Consider the following 26913-nt stretch of genomic DNA (forward strand, 5'->3'; position numbering starts at 1 on the left):
CACCCATCTGGCTCTACACACAGCCATTACAATAATACTGACTATGTTCCCTATGCTATGCTATAATCTGCGTCCCTGTGACTGTTTTGTAACTAATTTGTACTTCTTTATTCCTTCACCTTTTTCACCCAGCCCTCCAACCCCCTGCCATCTGGCAATCATCATTTTGTTTCCTGTACCTGTGAGTCTTGCTTTCATTTAGTTTGTTCCTTTTGTTCCTTAGATTCCGCATATAAGTGAAATCACATGGTATTTATCTTTCTCTGTCTGACGTATTTCACTCAACATAACACCCTCTAGATCAATCCATGTTGTTGCAAATCATAAGGTTTTTTTATGGCTGAGTAATATTCCATTGTATATATGTACCACAACTTCTTTATCCAGTTGTCTGTTGTTGAACATTTAGTGAACATAGGGGTGCATAGATCTTTATGAATTAGTGTTTTGGTTTTCTTTGGATAAATACTCAGAAGTGCAATTACTTGGTCAAATGGTAGTTCTATTTTTAATTTTTTGAGGGACCTCCAAACTGGTTTCCATAGTAGCTGTACCAATTTGCAATCCCACCAACAGTTCCCTTTTCTCTACATCCCTGCCAAAACTTGTTGTTTTTTGATTTATTGGTGATAGGTATTCTGACAGGTGAAAGTTTGGAACTTTAATTCAGCTAGAATTAAATGTACAATGCATTACCTTTTTTTTTCTCGCATAATTAGCTGATTTTGCTACCAGTACTTATTGGGTAGTTTATTATTTTGAAACTCAGAATTTTGAAATGCCATATTTTTCACATTTAAATATGCCGCATATACTTGGATCATTTCAGGTTTTTTTTTTTTTAAATCTGTCTCCTTTAATACTTTAATATTCACTTACCCTTTTTAGTCAGTTATATCTAACTATAAGTCTTCTATTCATTGACTAAACTTAACTTAGATAAGTTTAAACTTAAGCTAAGCTAGTCCTTATGATTTATCCTAGGAGGTTTTTAAATAGTAGAGTTTATAAATAATACCATATTATAGTTGATGTGAATATTGGATGTTTCGCCCTTAGCACACCGTGGTTATGAATAAATTCAGTCATTATAAGAAATGATTGCATACTCAGTGTATTCCATGAAAATACAAGCTTAAGATGTGGGCTAAGTTCCTCCTTTAACTCATGGGTTGACCCATGTATACACAATTGTGTAAAGGATCACAGAGTTAGAGAACATCTTATGAGTCCTTTTTATGCTGAGGATGAAAGCCTATTTCTAAATAGTCCTGAGCCCAGGCAGAGATTTTGTTACTGTAAGAGAGTTTGCTCACATTTCTTTTATTTCTATAGAACCAACTGTGAGAGCAGAGCTGATGGAACAGGTGCCCCATATTGCATTGTTTTGTCAAGAAAACCGGCCTTCAATCCCATATGCTTTTTCCAAATACTTACTACCTATTGTGGTTAGGTATCTTGCAGATCAGAATAATCAGGTAAGAGTGCCATTCACATGCTCTTAATGGAAATGTATGTAGTATGATGTATATAGAATGGCCTACCCTAGGTGGTCTCATTTGAATGTTTTTTCCTCTTTGATTTTGTTATTTTGTTATTCTGTTTTTCAAAACTACCATTTATCTTAGACAAGATATGCTGAGTCTGGCAAATCTAGGAGGTCTCCTTAGTGCCATTACAGACAATGCCTTATAGCTGCATCCTTATGTGGTACCTTCAAGGTATCCCTCAAAAAGTCCTTTGTGAAACATCTTTTGCAAGATGTCTTTTTTGTTTCACTTCTTTATAACACAACCTACCAGGTTCTATCTTTGTAGTACTTGAAGAAAATAGCCACAGATTTTTATTTACATGGTTTACCAATAATGAATCCCTTTTAAGTTGAGAAGTCTTCAATTTTGTAAAAATCCAGTAATAGAATTTTACTATATTGTGTATGTACTATGTTTATACTGTTAATTTTTTTCCTAGGTAAGAAAAACCAGTCAGGCAGCTTTGCTGGCTTTGTTGGAGCAGGAGTTAATTGAGCGATTTGATGTGGAGACCAAAGTGTGCCCCGTCCTCATAGAGCTGACTGCCCCAGATAGCAACGACGATGTAAAAACAGAAGCTGTGGCTGTAAGTAGAACATGACTTTTCAATTTAGGTAAAAATTAGTCACGAAATTGACTAATTGGAGGTGCTCATTAAATATTATGCTGCATAGCCACAAATCATTGAATTCAAAATATAATGCCAGGTTAGAAAGGGACATAGGTGCATTTTCTGTGGGCTCCCTATTATGCCAAGTAACTAGGAATTGGTTGGGTCTATTGTTGGGCTCTGAAAAGCAGGATATACAGCAAGAAAACTAACTAAATTCATTATTGTGTCAAAATGGAAAAATCAGATGGGAGAAATAACCAGTGCAGTTCAAAAATCACACACACAGAAAACCTGTATTGAATGAAGAAGCATTTGAACCCCTTTGATTGCTGCTGTTGAACACTTTTCTAGGTACAATTTCGTGTAAGCTCAGTAGAAAAAAAAAAATAATACTTGGAGTTCCTGCCCCTGGCAGTATGGCTTTGGGAGAAGGATAGTCAGGCAAATAATTTCACTATGATATGATATAAATTATGATTACTAGAAAAATGTACAGATTAAGTTCATTGCGCACATAATAAAGTCAAGTATAATAATAGTAAATTTCCTGGGGTTTTTTGACATGGTTAGCAAATATTTTGATAGTCTTCAAAAATAGGGCATGAATTGGCATATATAGTAGTAATATCTATATACTTCACATCTATGGTTCCTGAGTTCAGACAATAAGAATTCTGATAATAAATTAGAAAAGTGGTAAATCTGTCTGAAAATTTATTCAAATCTATTTGCATATTGAGAGTTTACTGTTTAAACCTTAAATAATTGTATCTTTATTGATAAGAAAAAAATTAGAACAAAAATTCACAGTGCTTCTGAATCATTTGGAGGATGAATTCAGTCATCTCTCTAGTCTCTCTTCCTGGAAAATTCTCTGATTTCATTATTTTATTTTTAGATGCTCAGGTACCAGTTAATAAGTTTAGGTACTTTTTTCCCCAATGATATCATTTTTATTGACGTGAAATTCACATAATATAAAATTAACCATTTAAAAGTACAGTTAAGTACATTTAGTATTTTCACAATGTTGTACAACCACCACTTCTATCAAATTCTAAAACAGATTTGTTTTTTTAAATTTCACAAGTTTCTCATTAAGGGAAATCAGTTTTGGCATCACTGTTTATATGGAGCAGAATTAAACTTGCTCTATTATAATTTTTGATGGGATTTAACAAGTAAAATGTTATATTTACAATAAAAATACTATATCCAGTGCTAGTATGAAACCCATGATTCTTTACAGTTGGTTTATGTTTATTTTGTCATGTTTTTCATTCCCTGGCTTCCTATCTGTTTTTTATTGAGAGAATAATTTGTTCTAATAAATTTAATTATGATAGAATCAGTGATACAGCATAACTTTAGATCTTTAACCTAAGCTTGGAAATGCTTAAAGACATTATGGCATCAAAAAATGAAATAGGCTTTGGGATTTTGATAGGGATTGTGTTGACTCTTCTCTAGGTCAATGAGGGGATAATTGCCAGCCTAACAATCCATGAGCATAGTAGATCTCTCCATTTATTTGGGTCTTTTACGTAACTCATCAAGGTTTTATAGTTTCAGTAGATATCATATATATATAGTTAGATTTCATATATTTTGTTAGATTTCATATTTTTAACTCAATCGTGAATAACTAAATGTTTCCACTTGTTCATTGCTGATTTGCAGAAATGCATTTGATTTTTGTATTCTGACATATGTCCTGCAAACTTCCTATATTCACTTATTTTTCCTAGTGGCTTCTTTTTCGATTCCTTGGGATTTTCTATGAAGACAATCATGTCATAATGAATAGAGCTTGCTTTCTTTCCAATATGTATGCCTTTTACTTGTCATATTTGCATGACTAGGAGTAGATGTAACAGATAAATGATGACAGATCATCAGATTTCTTTCTATACCAACTATGGGGGGAATTTAAATAATGTTGGGCTAATTGTCAAACATAGTTCATCCTTGCTTTGCCTGGTACTGCATTAACTGAAACGAGTGCATATTGGAACCGTGTCCTTAACTTTGCACTTCTTGGAACCTAGACTTTGCAAAGTAAGGACGCAGTTCCAACAGGCACAAGTTTCATTTAAAACAGGTACTTTGCAAGGTAAAGACTGCCTCTGTGTATTCTATTCTTAACAATACAGATATACTAATTCTGGATCCTTCTTGTGGAAAACCTTTCCCTTGGATCAGTCACCATTTATTTTTCTTATTGGGAAAATGTAAAGTTTTTTCACTTTTCAGGTTATCAGGCAAAATGATTAAGATTGAAACTATAGACAAAAACAAAATTTTTAGGGTTTTTTTCTGGGTTTACTCTGCATTTAGTAATTATTAGTTGATTTTATTGGTTGTAATTAATGCCTATTTTTCCATCTTCAACTCAGATAAATAAGGTGGATGTTTTTTTTGTAATGTATGTGGTATGATGATGCCATATCATTTTATGTATCCTTAAAGTATATACTCTAATAAGTTAGCACTTAACTGGAAAAGTCTTAGTTTGAAGATATTTTCAGTGTGTTTTTTTCTTATTTGTTTTAGATAATGTGCAAAATGGCTCCTATGGTTGGGAAGGACATTACAGAGCGTCTTATCCTCCCTAGGTTTTGTGAGATGTGCTGTGATTGCAGGATGTTTCATGTTCGAAAGGTATTTTTAGTCTCTGTTTTGTTTACGAACACATGGTTCTAGCAGTTACAGTATTGATATGTGAAATTTAAAAAATTATTTTTAAAGAACTTTATGTGCAACATTTTGAAATGTCAGTAATGCTTTTGTTGTCAGGTCTGTGCTGCCAATTTTGGAGATATTTGCAGTGTAGTTGGCCAGCAAGCTACTGAGGAAATGTTGGTAAGTATTACAGAAACAAGGAATAATAAAGTAAGCAGTGCATTACAAAGTAGCACATAAAGTTTCAAATGCATATATTTACCCCCAAATTTTATTAACACAATTTCATGAATATAAACCAGAAAGATAATAAGACTTTGAGTTTAGGAGTTTAAATTTCTGTAATCTTCACTGTGTTTTGATAAAGAAGGTTTGTTAAAATGCAGATATGTTTAAGGACCATTGATCCTTTTTACCTCTCCATTTCTATCAAACAAATCCATTCTTATTCAAATGAAACTTTAATTTTATTGCAATCCTCAAGTCTTTTAGGGACAAATTAAATCTACAGCAGGTTATTTTTAAATGGTTAGTATGTCGGATATATATGTTTAATGTACAAGTTAACATTTTTAAGAATTTCTGAAACCATCTGTTAACGCAAAATAAGTTTAGATATGCTCTTGGATAATATTCAAGCTCTATCTGTTGGCACTGTTTTGCATTTCCATAGCCAATAATATTATGAGTTGGGTGTAATTTATTTAAAATTACTGAATATTAATACTAAGCAGGTCTTCTACATTTTGTTAAGAAAATCTAATATTTTAAAATACTGTGAATGAAAATAAAAGTAACTACAGGAATACCTTGGAGATACTGTGGTTTCAGTTCCAGACCACCACAATAAGTATCACAGTAAAGAGAGTCACATGAATTGTTTGGTTTCCCAGTGCATACAAAAGTTATGTTTACACTATACTGTAGTCTATTAAGTGTGCAATAACATACTTAATATATCTAAAAAAAATACGAGTGTAGATTCCTTAATTAAAAAATACTTTATTGCTAAAAAATGCTAGCCATCATCTGAACCTTTTGGAAAAATGGCCCTTAACAGACTTGCTTGACACATGGTTGCCACAAACCTTCAATTTGTAAACAAAAGCAAACAAACAAACAAAAAAAAAACACACAGCATTTGTGAAGCACAGTAAAGCAAAGCATAAGAAAATGAGGTATGTTTGTACTAAGACTTACTCTGTTAATCTGCCTAACAAAACACTATCATTTTGCATAGCTGCCCAGGTTTTTCCAACTTTGTTCTGATAACGTATGGGGAGTCCGGAAGGCTTGTGCCGAATGCTTCATGGCAGTTTCATGTGCAACATGTCAAGAAATCCGACGGACTAAATTGTCAGCACTGTTTATTAATTTGATCAGTGATCCTTCACGTTGGGTAGGATTTTGTTAAATATTATTTTTATAAAATAATACATTTTATAGCAAACATGATTTTGATTTTATAATTTAAGAAATAATTTATAATTTAAGGTATGTTATTAATACTTCTAAGAGTAGATAATAGACAGTTGTATTACAAAATTTCTATAAATATAAATCATGTTCATTCTGTTATGATATAACATTGATTTTTAGATGTTAAACCTTCAATCTCTGGGATGTCTCACTTGGTCATAGTGTAATAATTTTTTATATGTTGCTAGATTCTGCTCGTATTTTGTTGAGGATTTTTATATTCATATTAGAAGAAATAATGGTCTGTAGTTTTCTTTGATGGCTTTTTTTATTTTTATTTTTTACTTGGTTTTGTTATCAGGGTAATGATGGCCTCAAAATACAAGTTACGAAGTATTCTCTAGTCTTCTATGTTTTGGTATAATTTGTGAAGAATTGGTAGTAATACTTTTTAAAATATTTATTAGAATTCAGCAATTGAATTCATCAGGGCCTGGGCTTTTCTTTGTGGGTAGTCATTTTTTATTACTAATTTCTCTATAATCTCTTGTTATAAGTCTATCCAAACTATCAGTTTCTTCCAAATACTTTGTCTTTTCTAACTCTTCTCTTTCTGGTATTTCCATTACACATACATTGGTGTGTTTAATGGTATCCCACATTTTTCTGAGGCTCTGTTCATTTTCCTCATTTTCTTTTTTTTTTTGTTCTTTAGTTTATATAATTTATATTGATATATCTTGAGTTCAGTAATTTTTTTTGCTGCCAGTTTTGTCAAGTCCAACATCTTATTGCTCTCACACACAATTTCTGTTACCTAATTTTTTTTCCAGTATATAGATTATATTTTTCTCTTCCTTTCTCTTCCTTTCCATACCTTGTAATATTTTGGCTTATTGGAATACCTTAGTGGACTTTTATTTCCCCGCCTCACTCCAGGAGGCTGAGCTTTGGATATGCCCACAGTCACCCTTGAAGTGATAGCGTTTTGGTGGGCGTGGGAGGGACAGCAGCTTGAAGTTCTCTTGGCTTGTCTCTCCTGGCCTCACAAGCTGTGACATGAGCTGTTAGAACCTCAATATTATGAGCCTCGTCCAAGTAGAGCCTCCATTCCACTAATGGGTGTTAGATGGAAGAAGGGAGCCCCTACCACTCGACCACACTTGCTCAGGAAGCAACAAGTAGCTGGGGGCAGGGTGAGAAACTATTGAAAGCTCCCCGGCTGGGAGCTAGGAGGGATCCTCCTGTTCGTGGATGCAGCAGTCTGGAGTATAGGCTCTGCCTCCCTGAATTAGTCTGGGTTCAGTCCCACAGGCTCTGAGCTTTTTTACTGAATTTTTGTGGATTTTCTTGAATAGATAGATACTCCTTATTGTTTTTTTGCCCTTAAGACCATTTTCAGAAGTGTCGAATGGTGGGTTTTTTTTTTTTTTTCCTCGCATTTCACTGAAGGAGGGGCGTCTCTTCTCACAGGCTCACAGGGCACACCCGGGGTATGGTCCATGGCTCCACCTGGGGCACGAACCCAAGACCTTCTGCATGTGAAGCAGATGTGCTAACCACTACATTATGAAGCCACCTCCTGAATCTGGGTTTCTTTTAGAAAAAATTATATCTTAAACATACTTCATTCAGTATATGCAAAGTAGGTTATTAATAATCCTGTTTATTTATGTTTTATTACTGTCCTTTTTTTCTTCATAGGTTCGCCAAGCAGCTTTTCAGTCTCTGGGACCTTTCATATCTACTTTTGCCAATCCATCTAGCTCAGGCCAGTATTTTAAAGAAGAAAACAAAAGTTCAGAAGATACATCAGTAGAAGACAAAAATAGGTATAATTTTTTAAAACTTGCTTTCCAGTTTTACTGCCTGGGAACATTTTTTTCATATTCACTATTTTAGAATAAGTGTTCTTTTTGGAGAGTTTACTGTTTCTCTTAATTATACAAATTGGTAAATATTTTCGTAGAGTTTTATTTTAAATACATTTGTTAAATGTCATTTTGATTGGTTTTATATTAGACGAGTAGATGAAAATGTACATGACACACTGAGCTTGATGCCAGGCACATAGAAAACTCTTTAAGTGGTAGACTTGATACTAGTTTGGAATAAGTTTATTTAATAAATTATTTTCCTAGTAAACTATCTGTCGACATTGAGAATATATAAGGTGATGATGGTTATACCATTTAAAGAGTTTAATTTTTTAAGGAGTAAAACCTAAGTTAGGGATATGTTTGTTTTAGTGTATAGTCCATTTCCTACTATTATTTTTTCTTCCAGTCAGTAAATTTAATTGTGTATCTTGGATCTTTTGTCTACAGAATAATGATTATAATCTCTCAACTGAGAACGAAAATATTTTAATGATTAGCACCAAATTAGTGTACTTAACTAGCTAGAATATCAGTTTTAAGTGTATTAATCTAATTGGGCCACAGATTTTAAAATGAAACTTAAAAAAGACAACTCTGATTTTTATTTTTTTGCATTTAAAAGATTTAATAGAGTTTTAGTTTTTTAAATTTATAATAATATATACTTAGGGAAAAAACAATTCAAACTTTACTTGGTGCATGGGAAACAAACATAAACTTTTACAGGTGTACACTTAAAATAATTGAGTACCTGTTTTTGAAACAGTCCCAACTGTAATGCTTGAGTTACCGTAGTGTCTTATCCCTCCCTTGTCATGATGCTAATGGACATTTTCTTCTGTAGGTCTTGATACTGTGATATTTGCTTTCTTGGTGTTTTGATTTGGCAGTTCTTCTTTCTTCTCTGCTGCCTTGTTTTACCTTTTTGCCCGTTCTCCTACTGTCCTGCTGAATAGCCAAACAAACCTGAGGTACTGTTTTTTGTAAAGGAAGAAAAATCACTCTAAACCTTCCTTCCTAGTAAGCAAAGTCTGTCAGTTCTTTTGAAAACAGCCGCAAAAGGAGTTTGACAAAAATAATGATTGGGGGTGGAGGGGTGTTACCTGTTTTTCATTTTTGAAGTCAGCATACCTTTTCACTATCTAATTGTGCAGACTATTATGTGACATTTATTTTGTAAGTCGAGAGAGAGTATAGTAAGTGAAAAAAAATTACAGAATTGTGTAGGACATGATCAGCAGACTTTCTGTAAAAGGCCAAATACTTAATATTTTCTGTCTCCATCACAACTACTCAGCTCTGCTTTTGCAGTATGTAGCAGCCATAGACACTACATAAACAATGGGTTTGTCTCTGTTCCAGTAAAGCTTTCTTTACTGACTAAAATAGTTGGTGGGGATATCATGGCCAGTAGTTTTTCTGACTGCCAGTATAGGACGTTAATGGAAAGCTATTTAAAGGTAATTTATCTTTTAGCTACAAACCTGAATTTCTCTTCCATTGTAGTGAGGTATGTCTTAATGTCAAGTCAATACTATTTGTAGCATTGGATTTTCATTTTATTATTAGACTTTATTGAATTGTGTTAGTGGCATAAGGGAGAGAAGAGAAAGTTCCTGGCTAGGAAAGAAGTCTGTGCTAAATGTTGTAAAAGCTTTTGTATATTATATAGTTTTGCTTCTGAGCTTCAAAAAGAGTTGTCCTGTATATTATTAATCTCAGAACCATATGTTTGTTTGCCCTCTCTTAAATACTGCACTGGTGTTTGTTTTCAGCTTTGTTAAAACTGGTGGGGTTTTTTGTTGTCTTTTTTTGCTATTTAAGATTAATTGATTGATTATGCAAAAATTAATTGAGCACCTCCTAAGAACCAGCTCCTTATAAATGGAAATAGAGAATTTGGTTCCTGTTCTCAAGATCCTCTCAGTTTCATAGAATTCAGATTTCTAAATATCTTACAAAGCAAGCAAGTTTTTGGCAATATACTTCCACTACTATTGATTATATATTGTTTCATCTGATCCTAGAGACATTTACTATCACTTAACACTTCATGAAACATTTATTGATTATAAACATCTGCTTTATATACAGAATTTATCTTTCATTCACCCTAGATCAGGCTATTAATTATTCTTTGAAGGTGTTAATGAAGGCTACTTCAGAAGCAGAGTTAAATGTTCAAATTTACATTTCTAAATTATGTAAAATAAGCATTCTCTTTTTTATTTAGTCAAACCAACAATTATATTGTTCTCTGAATATATTATGTTCTTTGGGCTCTCCTTTTTTTCTATTCTGGAACCCCTCCTTTTCCATTCATACTTCATTTAAAAAAGTTGATGTCAGCATGTTTACCGTCTCTAAACTCAACTATCTCCAAAACTCTTTCCCCCGAGTTTTGCAGGAAATTCACAGTGTTTGCATCTTGACTGTTAGTAGGACTAGAATGAGAACACTGATTTTTAATCATATCTTTTCAGTTGTGTATATGTACATATCACCCTAGTAGATGACAAGTCCATTCGGAACAGCTATTTATCTTTATATATACCACCACCTTCCCTGGGCCTGGCACATAGTTGGCACATGATAAATCTTGAATTAATTATTATAAGAAAATAACAAATTAATAATACTTAATTTCAAAAACCTTAAGTTACTGAACCACTTGCACTAGTTTTTTGTCAGTTTAGCTTAATGCTAATATTTGAAATTAAAATTGATTGTTATTGGTACAAATTCAGAAGTATTTCACTGCTGTTAAAACTTCAGTTAGTTAATTTGCAGTACCTAAAAGATATATCTTGGAGATTATTCTTTGCTTTTATCTCAGGATACAGTGTTCTTCTTTAACCAGATGTTCTGTAGGTCGTTTTTTCCTTGAACTATATGTACAAAGACTTATTTTTCTAGGCCCATAGTCTCTACGGAAGAACTCTGAGGATATTCTAAATTTATGTAGACAGTAAAGGAAACTTAAGATTCTTTTTGAGAGAAATTTCTGTTTTACCTTCAGTCACTCTTGTTACCTATAGCCTCTTAGGAGGTAGAATAATTCTCATTAATCAGAATCGTATCTCAATTTTTCAAAAGTTTTTGTTTGTATAATGTTAAGACAGTTAAGATCAGAATTTTGGCATTTAGCAGCTTAATCTTGAATTGACTGTTATCCAGCTCCAGAAAAAACCTAGAAATCTATATTTAGAGAATTTATATTTTTGACAGTTTGAAGCAACTGTTATTCATGCATATAGTAATTCTAAGAATTTAATACTAGGGAAATTTTTTTGTCTCTAAAGTTGTTTTGGGAGCTTTGTTTGGACAAACTAGTAATTTTGCATTAATCAAATAGAATGCCATAGCCATTCTTCTTCTTTTTTTTCTGCTAAGAATATTAAATTTTGATATTCTTAATTAATTTTAATATTAAAATTAAATGAATGCTAAGGCGAAATAATGAACAAGGAACTTCAGGCCCTTGAAATAGTTTTATGCACTGATTGGCCTTTTAATTGGGTTCTTTCATGTATTTTAAATGGTATTTTCTTAACTTCATCAAATAATAGATGAAGTCTTACAGATTTTACCCATTTTCTTTCTACCTCCACCAAATAACTTGTTACCATACTTTTTAAAATTGAATTTGTAAGCTATCATAAAAACTCCAAGAATCACATATACCCTTTACCCAGATTCTCCAAATATTAACATTGCACCTATTTCCTTTATTACTCATTTTTTCTGAATTCTTTGAGAATAAGTTTTATGTAGCTAAGACTCCCTAAAAAGACATAATATTACTTTCACCTTTCTTAAATATTTTGCTGTATTTCCTCAAAACACAGACATTAACACATAACCACACAGTCCAAATACCAAAATTAAGTAATTAACATAGATACAATACTGTCATCTAATCTAGAGATTTTATTCAGATTTTACCAATTATGCCACTTTCTTTAAAATAAAAGACTATCTTTTAATAAGAACAACATTAGAAAATATATAACTCATACACATATAGAAGACATTTATTTTGCATAACAGCACTAGCTTCGAGAACTATTTTGGAGAGGGAAAGAATCTTTTAGGCCAGTCCCTAATTTTTATGAATAAGGAGTAAATGTGGATCTGAGCCCAAAAAGGCTTAGAGTTTTATATTAATGTAGTAACAATGCTGGGATAAGAATTTTAAGAACTTTTGCACTTCAGTGTTTTCATAGTCTTAACAGAATTTTATTATATATGCATACTATATATTGTATAATTATAAGAATGCAAGGGCAACAATTTAAAATACTATCATTGATGTTTTCAGATGACTTATTAAACATTTTTATCTGTATTTAAAAACTAAAATATAACCAGCATGTATTTTTAAAAAGTGTTTTTTGAAAATAATGAGAACATTGCTATGAGATAAAGCCTTATGAAAGAGAAGTTAATAATTTCATGAGAAGGTATGGTGGCTGTTCAGTTGGGATATTACATAGGTGTTAATGTCACACCTTCCATTTGCACAGTCCTGGAGGCCTTCTATTTAATATCTTTCATTGTGTTTATATAAAGGTCATAATGTTTCAAACCAATACCTTTTTTTTTTCCTCGACATTCCTCTTACAAATTTATCTACATATCTATCCTTACTTCTCTTTCATATTTCTTAGAAAGAGGTGTCTCTTTATCTGTCCAGTTGTATTCTTGAACCCGTAATCTTTCTGCTTTATCAGTTACTTCATCAGTCTTCTGCGTCTCCAGTTTCTTCATCTCTTATAACTACTTTCTCCAAGCCTAAAAATATGCTCATCTTCAACCATCCTTTTATACAAAAAAAAGTGCCTTCACTCTTTGTTTTCCTTCATTCATATTTCTTGCTTCAAACACATCTAAGCCCTACACACGTCCTTCTTGAGTTGATGACCTACAAATCTGTCTCCACTGTCTGACCAGTTTCCCATAGATTTCACCACCACCTCCAACATAGATACCTAACTCCGCCTGTCCAAATTGGAACTTAATAGCTTTCTCATTAAATTGTTCCTGCATTTTTCACTTTTATGTGCTACCAGCATGTGATCAGTTGCTCTAGCCAGAAATCTGGAAATCTTCCCAAATTCTCTTTTGTTCTCATCTCCAGCATGCAATAAGTGAACAAATCCTATTGATTTTGTCTTCATTTAAATGTGTTTATTTCTTCTGTAGCCCCACAGACACTGCCTTCATTCAGAAAGTCATCACTATCTTTCACCTGCTCTTCTATATTTCCTGCCTCCTGTCTCACCTCCAACCAATTTTCTATACTGCTTCCAGAATGGTCTTTCAAAAATAACACATCTAAAAATGTAAGTCTCTTAATTCCTACTTTATTTCCTGTAGCCGTAGGATAAATTCCAAAGGTATTTAGTATAGAATACAGTGGTTTCTGCAAAATTTCCATCCTTATCGTCCATTATTTCCTTCTCTTAGCCATAATAAACTCATTGCTGTTTTCTGAATGTTATATACCTCCTCTATTACCCTTGCCTTTTCATATGCTCATTCTTTCAGTAAATTTTCTTCCCTTTAGCTTCATAAACATTTATTGGTTCTTGTTAACACAACTCATGTCATTTCCTCTAAAGCTTTTTAATTTCAACTCTCGTCTCTACTTCCTGTGTTGAGTGTACATACTTACCATTGTATCTGACAATTATTTGCTTGTTTTTCCTATTTGCCTCTTAATTGTAATCTCTCAAGCAAGATCTATATCTTGCTCACATATGAATCCTCAGTACTCGTTTCATTTCCTGGCTCCTAGTAGGTGCTCAGTACATATTTGTTAGATTTAATTGAGTCTTACAAAATGGAAGAGATAAATATCAAAACTTATCATAGTGCTTTAGTTTTATAATAATGGCGGTAATTAGTGAGTTTTAATTTAGGAACTTAAACTATCCTTATCAATTAGGTTATATTTTGGGAAAACTTTTGAGAATAGCACTGGAAAGTATAGAAAAAATAAAATACCTTAAAAAAACTTAAGCAGATTGTAATATATTTGGTGAGACAGTAAATAAGATCTTTTGTAATACTGTATAGAGGTTTTAATTCTCAGCTTTTCAATGTCATTGAAGCAAAGTGGCAATACCATAATCCTAAAAAATTCAGATACTTTTAAAAATGTGTCTATCTTAAAATGCATTGTCTGAATTTATCTTTCAACTATTTTGTAGGGTTTTTTTTACTATTGAAATTATTATGGTATTGTAGAATCCCAAGATTCTTAAATGTTATCTTCTCCACCTAATGTTTAATGCTTTACTGTCTAGACTTAGGTTTAACAGATGTTTACATCTCTGACCACAGAACAACTAATGGAAAAAGAAGCATTATCAGTAATTTATGTAAACTAAATTTGTATGAGTAATCTGTAATTTTTAATATTTAACTTGTCTAAATGCTTTAGTATTTTTCATTGATTTTTTTTCAGTAATTGTTTTTATACTTTTATCTTCCCAACCCCCAAATGAAACAATAAAAGGATCAGAGATCAAGAAGTCCCAGAAGATGTACAGATCAGGCCAGAGGATGTTCCTTCAGATTCCAGTATTAATAATTCCAGTGTCAAACTGGAAAACACAATGGAAGATCGTGCTGAAACATCTAGGAAATCTCCAGGTGAAATAAGTGTTCCAATGGACAGGTCTTTTCTTTGTACTTTGTCCTCAGACTCTCATCAGGAAGCAGCTAGTAATGAGAATGATAAAAAACCTGGTAACTACAAATCTACATTATGGCCAGAGGTTGGCACCAGTTCACAAGATTCAGCTTTCTTAGATCAGGAATTGTACAACTCCTTCCATTTCTGGAGGACTCCTCTTCCTGAAATAGATCTAGACATAGAGCTTGAGGAGGGCTCTGGGGATAAACTCAGCCCAGAGAGATCAGAAGAAGCAACTGAAGTCACCATGCCAGGTTCTTCAAACATCAGTATGGCCACCAGAAAGGAGCTTGAAGAAATGATAGAAAATCTAGAGCCGCATATTGATGATCCAGATGTTAAAGGTATGGAAGATTCAATCAAGTTCTTTATTCTTAAGTTGATATAAAATATATTTTCTGACCTTTTTTCGCCCAAAAATTTGCCTTTTAAAAATTTATCTTGACCATTGCCACTATGTCTTTTGATAAATATGTTTCGATTTTTAGGAAATTTCATTTAGATAAGCTCACCACTGTGTAATAACTATAGTATTATACAGAATTGTTGATTCACAAATCACTCTCTGAAATTTTCTGTCATTCAAACAGTGTTTTACATTGCAATTTTAAATCTTGTCCTACCTTAACTATTTTACTCTGGGTCTCATGAGCTTTTTTATAAAATAGCAGTGGACACAGTGTTGTTTTTTTAAGAAAGGACTACATTTTATTAACAGTAGACAAAGATACTTTTTTCCTATGGAATATGATGATTTAAGAGCTGTGGACATCAAGAGTCAATTAGATGACATTCTCAGGTGTGACTTTTTTTCAGTTGGGTTACGTGTGTATCACCCAGCTTCTTTCATTGTGAATGACAGCTTTGAAGCCTGTTCTGTGTTAAAATCAAAAGAGGATTATGTGGTCTTCATTAGTCCACGTGGGAAATGGGGCATCGTGAAGCAATCTCCATGGTTCTGCTTGCTGGGGGCTTGGGAAGTGGTTTAAGGTATTGGGCTAGAACCTGATGCGGCCTGCTTCTTTAGAGATAGGCCCTCCAGTGACTCTTATAACATCATGCAGTGGAATCAGAGATGTTATTTAAAACAGAAACAATTTTGAAAAATTCTATAATTACAAGTCTTCAGAATTTCTATCTCTTTGTGGATGTTTTTTTTTATTTTTGGCCTTGTTAGTTCCAAAAGCTAAAATCAGTAAACTTACTGGTTTTTTCAGTCTTAGTAAATACCCATTTTTTAAGCAGATAAAGTGATATCTTCAGTATCCTTCTAAAACATACAAAACCTCCTGTTTAAACTTTTAAAATTGTATCAGCAGTGCTTACGTTAGCAGTTATCTTTATTTGGCTTTAATTTATCATGAATTTTTAAAGATTTCCTATTATAATTTTATACTTGGGGAAAAATTAAATGATTTGATTAAAGGCAAATTTAAATCCTTGATGTTGAACATTAATTTAACTGGCAGGTAGTCAGTTTCATTTTTTTTAACCTTTTTTTTAGATTTATTGGGACATAATTTATATCGATAAAGTTTACTCTTTTGAGTGGACAGTTCTGTGAGATTTGATAAACACAGGCAGTTGTGTGTAATCAGCACCGTCGAGTTATAGAACAGTTCCATTACCCCAGAATATTCCCTTGTCCCTCTTTATAGTCAATCCTTCCTTCCATGCCCAACCTCTAGAACCTCTGATCTGTTTTCTGTCCCTTTGATTTTGCCTTTTGCAGAATGCCACATAGACGCAAGTGATACAAACCTTTTTGATGACTTCTGTCACTTAGCTTACTGTATTTGAGATTTATCCTTGTTTCATGTATCAGTAGTTCATTCCTTTTTATTCTGAAACAAGAACAGAGGGCTATTTTCAATAGCATATCCTATTTTTTCTCTCTTATGGTAGATTATTTTTCATGAAAACCGCACAACTTCACTTTCTTTGCTTATTCCTCAGTTGTGGCTTCTATCATTGATTTTTACCCTGTTGAAACAGCATTCTGCATTTTCTGACAACTTGATGATATAGCAAGTACTGAGGTTTTGTTTTATTTGATAAATTATAATCTTCATCAGAATCTTGCCTTTGTAATCTCCCTCCATCCCTTCGCTCTCTTCCACCCCTAGATGAGAATTGAGACACAGAGAATGACATTTAAAACTAAGATATTCACGGCTGAGTATAATCAGATCTTGATAAATGCCTTTTCAGTGTTCAGCTTTTTGCTTAAATAAAATTTTATGATCATTTATCACCTTAAGCGTTATTCAGCTGATCAAATTTCAATGACTTTCATACTTTTTCTTGCACTCTGTTTTTATGGAAAAAGACTTTGAGCCTATTTAGAAGCTCTCACTGTATTATAATACCTGCTAATTCTCTGACACGTAGTAGGCACTTAATACTGAAATATTGAATTAGCTACTTTATTTTTTTCCCACAAATAACCTAAAAGTAATATACATCATTTGCTTTTTTAAAAGTTTTAGTGTATGACTTTGCTTTTCAGAAGATGACTGATACCATGTTTAACTTAAAATTGTATTGTAAATTTACAGGCTGCAGTTGTGGGATTTCAACACAAATACTATATTGTGATTTAATCAATTCTCTTTCTAATTTCTTAAACCTGCTACGTTCTAAATTTGTCATGTTCTTTCTGTTCATTGAGATATTTTCATAACATATTTCATTGATTGATTTATTCATTCAGCGTTACTTGTTGAGCACCTACCTGTTCCTGATACTCCCTTGGGTACTAGATATATAACAGCAACAAAGCAGACAAAAATCCCAGCTCCAAAGAGCACAGAAGGGTGAGACAGTATGGAAACTGCCTATTTGCTAAATGTTCTACAGAAAAGCATAGATGAGCGGTGCTGGGGCTTTTCTGCTTAGGCTACAGAATTCTTAAGTATTTGATTTTATTGAAATCTGAGAGCATTTTTAATCCATGTTAATTTCATAGTTAATTGGAAATTTACTATGTCTTAATTTTCCACAGTATTAGATAGAGGGTGTTTCGATTTTTTAAAGGGCTATACCTTTAGTTTTGGATATCTTTTTTAAATCTGCCATGTGGGCAGTTATTTCCTTCAAACTGTCAGAAAATGTCTACATTTTTGAAAAGCAGAACTTGAATCCAAAGTTGGAAACTAAGTTCTGACTTGGAACTAAATTAGTTATGTTGCGTGTAAATTTTTTCTTGACAGTTGCCTGTAAGATCAGGGGAGGTGTTGCCCAGAGAAACCACCCTTAGGCTTACCTGTCAGAGGGCAAATTTCAGCTTTTGCAAGCCTGGTACCACTAGTTATTTTCCCCCATCACTGTTTGGTGGGAAACGTCATGGGAAAATATAGCAAGACTTAAGGTGTTTTTCTTTTAAGGCAGGCTTTGCTTTGCAGTCTTGCTAATCTCATTCATACCTTGCTTGAAGCATTGATGGGCTTTATTTTTTTTTGGTGAGTTTTTAGCCAAAAAATTTAAGTGTTTCCATGCACTAGAATGAGATATTGCTGTTAGAAAAAGAAAATCCTTTCTCAATTATAGAATAGAAATAGATCCTACAGACAAGGCCAAAAAGGGAAGTGGTGAAATATGATCCTCTTTTCAAAAGTACTTGCCTAGGGAATTTAAGATTTTTCTGTCTTTGTTCAGGGCATTTTCAAATCCCTGGAAGATTCAGAATTTAACTTGAGTAGTGACAAAGTAGAATTATTGATGCCAGCTTGATCTTTACCACGGTTAGGTTCATAGACTACATGAGAGAAACTGCCTAAGCTCACAAAATACAGATTTATTTCCAGTTTAAGCCCAGTGGAAGAATTGGTCCCTTCTGCAGTTGTGGTCAGAAAAATCATATTGTTTACTGACTGAAATCAATAAATTGTTAGGAATTTGTGACTAACCACCAGTATTTTTGTGGAAGAGTTGGAGATTATAAAGGCCTAGCTCAGCTGTACCAGCTTTCTCAGGTTCGAAGTAAAATTGAGTTTCCAGGTGGTTTCTATTTTTGAGTATGAATCACTGTGGACTGTATTTCTTTACAAATCTGTGGTTAAATGAGCTCTGGTTTCTGGGACTTCAATATAGCTTATACTAAAATGGAGATCTTGATAAAGACCTATGTATTCAGTTTTCTTAAAATCGGTGGTATATCTTACTAAAATTTCAGCATTAGCCAAGCATTAGATTCCACCTCATTCTCTGCTGGAAAATTTAAGCATCAGGTTGTCTGAAGAATCAGCAAGTCTCTGTCTTCATGATCTTTATGTCAATTTTTTGAAGAACTAACTTCAAAGTAATTCAAACTTTTTTGGATGTACATATTTAAAAATGAAGATTAATGTAAAAAAAAGAGTATTTCGTTTAGAGATAAATGATCTCTGTAAAGCGTTTTCTGTGAAAAGCTCTGATTTATTAGTTACTTTCCCAGGACCAGAATCACGATGCCTTAGGGATTGACCTTTCCCTCTCCCTCTCTTTCTTTCTCCTTCTCCCTTTCCCCTTTCCCCTTCCCTCCCTCCTTCCCTCCCCCACCCCTCTCTCTCTCCCTCTCTCTCTCTCTCTTTCTCTCTCACACACACACACAATACATTTCATGTGGGACAAAACATTTTAACCTTTATGTTTTGTGCAGTCTCCTTTAATACTATTTTGATTTCGTTTGGGGAACTTAAAAAGATTCCAAAAGGAATAGCTAAAGTGATTAAAAGGGTTCATACTCACTGCAGCTGAAATTCTCTAAAGAATGAGAACACTTTTCATAAGTAACTTTTCATGATTAAACACCTTCAATTTACTTATTTAGTTTAGCAAATAATGACCTAATAGAATAGAAACTCATCCTGTGTGTTTCCTGTGCCAGGTACCTAATATACTAGAATTTCATAAATGTAGCAGTATAGCAGTAGTTACCTTATTAAAATGGTTACTCTGATTGCTTTTCTTATCATTAGTAGGGGCACACTTTCTAATCTTTGTACCAAATGAACTTGAAGTTAAAATTTCATAAGTTTTTATATTTTCAACATCTAGGCAGATTGTTATTTGAAGTAAAGCTAAGCAATATTTTTTGATAAATTTCTCATTTGGAAGGAAGGAAGAATGCTTTATCTTAGTTTTGAATCATTTATAAAGAAGGTGTAAACTCAAAACATAGACAGTGCTATTTGCCAGCTTTAAGAACCACTTGGTAAGTTGTCATTTTGGCTTGCCGCAAGCAAGACAATGCTCATTTGGGATCCCTGTGTTTGGGACTAGTCACTGATTTCATTTTCAAAAAGGGTGAGAGAAAAATAACCTGGAATAGGATATGACATGCTTAAATGTAACTGCAACAAAAATCTATGTAATTACCATTGTTTTATGTTGGCAGGGTTTGTGTGACTGCTCTTCTGCTAAAATAGCTTAGTAAGTAAGCTTTGTAAGTTCAATTCACGCACTACCAAAATGTAGTTAACTTACACTGAAATTGACTCTTTTTAATAAATTGGAGTTCTCTCCAAAATTAGATAGCACTTTTCATACTAACGCGGAATAATGTTCTGTAGTGGATAAACATTTTTAATCTTATGAAAGTATATTAGTGTTTTACTTTTTCTTTTGGAGGACTAATGATTTACCACAGTAGAGGTTTTTTTTCAGCTTTTTGGTGGCAGTGTCAAAAAAGTATACATTTCATTTATAACATAATGCAAATAGAGAAAGAACTCACATGCATATTGTAATTCTGCTGCTTATTTGCCTTTCCCTATTCTGCCAATAGCACAAGTGGATGTGCTGTCTGCCGCACTCCGCGCTTCTAGTCTGGATGCTCACGAAGAGACCAGCAATGCAGAAAAGAAAAGTGACATGCAGGATGAGCTGGGCGTCAGTGAGCTACCAAACTGTAGAATAAATCATGATGCCTCCGTGCCTTTAATCAGCAATGTTGTTGAGGTAACAAACTCAGTAAAGCATTTATCACCCGAGAGGAGTTTGAATCAAGTGTTTCATTGGGGACTAGTTCTAGCTAATCACATTCTAGTTAGTACATTCTGTTTGTTGCTGATTTTTTCAGCTCTCTCTTTTGCATCAAATAAAAGTAATTGGCACCACATCCTATCTTTGTGACATTAGAGTCATGTTCAGTGCTTCGAAAAGTAAATCCCAATCCTGTCTACATGACGACTTTAGTAGCCTCAATGTTAATGTAGCTTACTGCAGTGAAATAGTCTTACTGGAAACAAAGCCCTTTATCAAGAATAATTAACTCTTCCCTTTTCTTTTTGGAGAGGTGCTTTGTTTCTGATGGGACCATTTCACTGCAGCAAGCAACACAGTATTCTGAGCAGAAGATCAAGACTTGAGGCCATGTTGCGGAGGGCCAGTGACATTATCTGGACTGTGGAGTGTGAGGGTGGGTACTGTTCCTAGCATCATCCTTGCTATGTACTTGGAGCTATTCTGTATGATCCTTCCCTAATTTCCTACTATATCCCACCAAGGCAGCATCATTTGGTATATGCCACTGAATGCCAGAATGAAATGATTACATATTGTAGTGGCTTGAATGAAAAGAGTGCCTACATAACATACATTGGGGATGGCAAAAGGGTTCTCAGACTTTTAGTGGATTTCTGTTTTGTTTTCCATTCGATGACATCTAGTATAGTTAGAAATCTTGTTATAATATCTGTGATTCAGAATGAAACCCTGACTGCTTATTATCATTGGAGTTTTGAATACAGTGATAGCTCTGCATTTTGGAAGGTGTTTCATTTGGGAGTTTTTTGAGGGGTATTGGCTGTTGGAAAAAAGTATACTTGTGAAATTAGAAACAGATAAGAATTGAAACAGTAGAACTATATACGACATCCCAAGACCTCTAAAACAGTTGACTTGAAAGCACCCTCTAAGTACTATTTTATAAATTAACTAATTTTAGATATTTGGGTCATTTCAAAAGTACTTCTAAATGTTTAATTACTTTCATTCTGGAATTCATACATTTAGCAAGTTTGATTTAAGGTAGAGGAAGTAAGGTAAGTAACTTAGTAAGATAGTTTAAATGAAGGAAACTTACAGGACAATTCTTTAAGTAAATATTTTTTTCTAACAGAATATGGACTCCACCCTTCACTATATTCACACCGATTCAGACTTGAGTACCAATAATAGTTTTAGTCCTGATGAGGAAAGAAGATCTAAAGTACAAGTAAGTGTCAAAAACTCTTTATTTAATGTGGATGTTGTTAATTCCTCTTCTAAACCATTTCTCATTGAATTTGCTTTTATAAATGAGTTTTTAAAACATTAAGACTAGTACATCATGCTTTCAATAAGAAAATTAAAATAATAACTATAAGCAGAAATCTTCTTCCTCTCACCTTGATCTTATTCTTCATTCAGAGTTACCACAGATCACAGTTCCTTCTGTATTTCTTTATAAGTTTATTGTGGGTATATAAACATATATGTACCCCTTTTTGTCTTTCAAAGATAAACAGAATCATACCATGATCCCAAAGTATTTCATCATGCCTAAGTTGCCAAGAATTCTAAGATACATACAGCTCGATTTCAGAGATGAAAACATGAAAAAAAAAAAAAATGACTTCAAGCCATTACTAAGTGCCATCAGTGATAAGTTGCACTCCAGTTTTAGAGATTTTTTTTCTTTGTTTTCTTTTTATTTATTATTATTATTTATGCCTACAGCACCTGGTCTTCCTAGGTGGTCTCCCATCCAAGTACTAACCAGGTCCAACTCTGCATAGCTTCCAAGATCAGACATCGGGCTTGTTCAGGGTGGCGTGGCCATAGACCATGGACCATGGCTGCACTGGGGCATGAACCCAGGACCTTCTGCGTGTAAAGCAGACATGCTAACCCGTTACACTATGGAACCAAGTCCTAGAGATTTTAATTGTGGGAAAATATGCTTATGGAATCATTGGAATATGATAGTCTGTCTTGCCTTTTTCTCTTTTTAAACATAAATTGTGTCTTGGAAATCACTCTGTATGAGCACATAGGGACTCCCTCCTCCCCACAGCAGCACAGCATCCGTACTGCCTGGTGTCGTACTTCATTAGAAGAAAGTGCTGTAACTGCAGTAGTTCCTTGTGTGCTTCCAGCATTGGTTATGAAATTACAAGCAATGTTAATGCATCATGATTGTGCATGTTGTTTGCTTCTGGGACTATACGTATTATAAGGAGATTTCCTAGGTCAAATGACATATGTTCTTTATTTTTGTTGGTTCTGTTTCTTAAAAGTGGAATCAGTATTCATGATATTTTAAAACATGCTTTCTCGACTTATATTCTAGATATACTTTCAGGTCAATGTATATGGATTGTCTAAATTTCTTAATGAAATTGTTTCCATTTTAATTTATTTTAAAAAATAGATAAGTTTACATAGTTCAAAATTCAAAAGGTACAAAGGCGTTGAGTGATGTTTCCTTTTCAGTTTTTCTCCACCATCCATTTTGCTTCCCCCAAAGCAACCAATTTTACCTTTCTTTTGTAAATCATTCTAAAGCTATATTATATATACATAATCAAGGTAGTATATACATTCTTCTTTCTCACATTTAAACAAATATGTAGGTGTAGATACATTTTAAACTTTTATAGATAATTGTTAAATTTCCATCTGAAGGCAGATGCTGGTTTTTTAAAAATACATATTGGTAATAGTGCCCACATTCACTAGATTACATCAGACTTTATCATCTTTGCCAACATTGAAAGGTGCTAGTCTTATTTTTAATGTATCTTTTAAATTTTAGTAATCAATTCTAATTGTTTTTTAAGCTGTTTTCTATTTTATGATCTTATTTTCTCCTTGAATTGTTTTTGTTTTAATATGCATTCCCCTTAGTATGTTTTTTTCTGTCTCTTTTCAGTTATTAGATAACTGAACATTTGAGATTGATTTTTCTCTACTATTTGAAATGCTGTGTTAAATTCATATATTTAAAAATAAGTTTACCTAATTTATATCTAAGTGCTCAAAATGCATCACTGTCGTTTCTCTCTCTTTATTAGGATGTTGTGCCTCAGGCTCTTTTAGATCAGTATTTATCTATGACTGACCCCTCTCGTGCACAGACGGTGGATACTGAAATTGCTAAGCACTGTGCATACAGCCTTCCAGGTGTGGCCCTTACTCTTGGCAGGCAGAACTGGCACTGCCTAAGAGAGACTTATGAGACTCTTGCATCAGACATGCAGGTGAGTGAAGCAGCCAAGTACTTAACAGAATGTGCATATGAAAAGCATATTTTGCCCTTCAAAACCTAGTAGACTTTCTGTTCATGTTCTAGCCAGTACCTGAAATGATAGGAAATTATGTGCAGAAGAGCTTGAAAGTAACACCAAAGAGCTTTCTTTGGCATGGTCCAAGTTCCACAGTTTGGTGGCTTTTCTACTTAAAGTATTAGAGATGATCACAGTTGACATCTTACGTTTCTAATGTACAAATGTGCCATTGACTAAAGTTTATGTGTAGATTAATTCTTAATATAAGATTTAGTTTTCTTCCTAAAAACAGTGTTGTAAGTACTTCTTGATACTTTAAAACCTTAATAGAAGTGCATTAGCAGCACTGCTGAGTTCTGGGTCCAGAGTGCCGTGAGTATTGCTGTACAGGTGGGCGAAGGCTAACGTGTGTGTGTGTGTGTGTTCCCGTCCCACGCACCGCCACACCCTCTGAAAGAGCACAACATGTGAAACGTTAATTCTAGGTCATTTGTCTGGATACCTGTGACTTTTTGTGGCTCTTTTCCTAGGCTTTGCTGACTTAACTTTCCCTGCCATTAGGTCTAATTTCCATATACCAAAATTTTCTCTGCCTTCCACAAAACCTATTCCTTCCGTGAATTTAATCTGTTTCTAAGAAAGCAGTCTTGTTAGACTGTTAATACTGAGATCTGAATGTTTTTTCCCTTATTTGTCTTAGTAATTCTTATACTTTTTAAGGAATCAGTGCTGTTGAGTCAGCAAGTTGAAAGTAACCTTGAGAGACCATAACTGATGTTCCTCGTCTGACCTGTGAGGTTAAGAAACCAGAATCTGGGTGAAGCGGACTTACCCCATGCTCACACACTTCTTCGGTGGGAGCTGGGCATAGGATGGGAGACCCAGTTTCCATAGAGTGCTTTATCCCGTATTTTAGTGGTTTTCTACCTTTATTCCATTGAACTCTTGGGGTTCCTGTGGGGCAGGTACCTCAGGGCTCCTGGTGACTAAGAAGGCTCTGGATGGGCAGGGATTCATGCCTCCTGTCCCCTCCCCTCCATCAAAACATCTCTGCCTTCATCTCTTGGATATGTTGAACATGGGTATAAAATTTTATTTCAGGATTGGGTTCTAGTATTTGTGGTGGGCATAAAACCTTTGCTATAAACATTTTCTCATCAGGTAGAGTTTTTAAAATAATAGTAAAAAGTTGTAAATTAAGGCATCATGAAGAAAAAGATGCTTTTAACATAAAGTTTCCTGTAAATGTAAGGCACTTTTTTATAGGAGTTCTTTTCCAGGGTTGTCCACAAAAGATTTTCCTATTCTTGCCTTTTTTAAATTGCCAGTTCCTTAGAAACTAGTTTCATATTTTTTAAATCCAAAATTGGCTGTACAGGAATCAGAAGGAAAATAATAAAGCAAAGATAATACTAGCCAACCTTTTGTCAGTATGGGACATCAGTAAATCGGGATCCAGTATTCAATAAACTAAATAAATAACTATGCCGGTAAAAATTTGCAAACATTTTTTCTTCATAAGTGAAAGGGAGATAATACATACTGTGCAGAGATTTTAATTTTTTCTTCCAATTTTTGATACATGGTAAGCACTTAAAACTTAGCATTTATTATAACTTAGTTTTATTCTGATTTAATTTTTTGAGATTAATAACATTCAGATATAAATTAGCCTTTATATACAGTAGTCACCCTTTATCCATGGGGACTACATTTCAAGGCCTCCAGTGGATGCCTGAAACCATGGAAAGCAGTGAACCCTATATATACTGTTTTCTCCTATACATACATGCTTAGGATTAAGTTTAGTTTATAAATTAAGCGCAGTAAGGGATTAACAGTAATAACTAAATAAAATAGAACAATTATAACAATAATAAGTTATTTGACTGTGCTTTCAGCATAAGCTTATTAACAATTTTTTTTTTCTCACAGTTTTATGGCTAGAAGATTCATTGTTACCATAGATCTTAGCAACCTCAACATAGGATTTTTTCTTTCCTTATTAAGAGAATTTTCATCTTATCACTAAAGAAAGCACTAACAGCTTCTCTATGGCATATCCAAATTGTCAGCATCATTTTTTTTGTGCTTTGATGCTATTATTAAGTAAAAATAAGTGTTATTTGAACACAAGCACTGGGATAGCATGACAGTCAAGTTGATAACCTAAATGGCTACTGAGTAACTAATAGGCGGGGAGCATACACAGCGTGGAGACTTGGACTCTGAGGGGTGATGATTCATGTCCCAGGTGGGATGGAGCAGGATGGTGTGAGATTTCATCATGCTACTCAGAATGGTACTCAATTTAAAACTTATGAATTGTTTATTTCTGGAATTTTCCATGTAATATTTTGGGACTCTGGCTGACCAGAGGAACTGATACCTCAGAAAGTGAAACTGCAGATAAGGTGGGGCGGGGGGAGGGGGACTATTACTATTGTTTTCTAAAAGTTAAAGTACTAAGTACTTGTGATTACCTTACTAATGCAGTTATTTTTATTTCTGCAGTGGAAAGTTCGAAGAACTTTAGCCTTCTCCATCCATGAGCTTGCAGTTATTCTTGGAGATCAGTTGACAGCTGCAGATCTGGTTCCGATTTTTAATGGATTTTTAAAAGACCTCGATGAAGTCAGGATAGGTGTCCTTAAACACTTGCATGATTTTCTAAAGGTAACTTTTAAATTCTTTTGCATAAAAACACACTAAAATTCTACTGTAGAGCTAAAATTTTGATTTTCCGCTACCACCAAGATTGGTTCTGTATGCTCTATATGAGAAAATGTAGCCATAAATTGATAGTGAGCTGTGATTTAAAAAGAAATAGTTC

The 26913-nt window shown here is 33.7% G+C and overlaps 1 protein-coding gene and 1 pseudogene across 5 annotated transcripts in view; one reads left to right on the forward strand and one right to left on the reverse strand.

Annotated features, from left to right (window-relative positions):
- PPP4R1 (protein phosphatase 4 regulatory subunit 1) overlaps window positions 1-26913 on the forward strand; it is a 66014-nt gene that overhangs the window by 30575 nt on the left and 8526 nt on the right. For all 5 annotated transcript variants that reach the window (XM_016120949.2, XM_016120948.2, XM_016120946.2 and 2 more), the window contains exons 5-15: window positions 1336-1478; window positions 1972-2118; window positions 4699-4806; window positions 4942-5007; window positions 6068-6226; window positions 7951-8078; window positions 14650-15173; window positions 20597-20769; window positions 21932-22027; window positions 23868-24053; window positions 26595-26756. In XM_016120949.2, coding sequence (XP_015976435.1) covers window positions 1336-1478; window positions 1972-2118; window positions 4699-4806; window positions 4942-5007; window positions 6068-6226; window positions 7951-8078; window positions 14650-15173; window positions 20597-20769; window positions 21932-22027; window positions 23868-24053; window positions 26595-26756 — 1892 coding nt within the window. The remainder of the gene's footprint in view (window positions 1-1335; window positions 1479-1971; window positions 2119-4698; window positions 4807-4941; window positions 5008-6067; window positions 6227-7950; window positions 8079-14649; window positions 15174-20596; window positions 20770-21931; window positions 22028-23867; window positions 24054-26594; window positions 26757-26913) is intronic.
- On the reverse strand, window positions 22522-22637 carry LOC118610090 (annotated as a pseudogene).

The sequence above is a fragment of the Rousettus aegyptiacus genome, unplaced genomic scaffold (genome assembly GCF_014176215.1).
Source record: "Rousettus aegyptiacus isolate mRouAeg1 unplaced genomic scaffold, mRouAeg1.p scaffold_m13_p_12, whole genome shotgun sequence".
In the NCBI taxonomy this organism is placed as follows: Eukaryota; Metazoa; Chordata; class Mammalia; order Chiroptera; family Pteropodidae; genus Rousettus; species Rousettus aegyptiacus.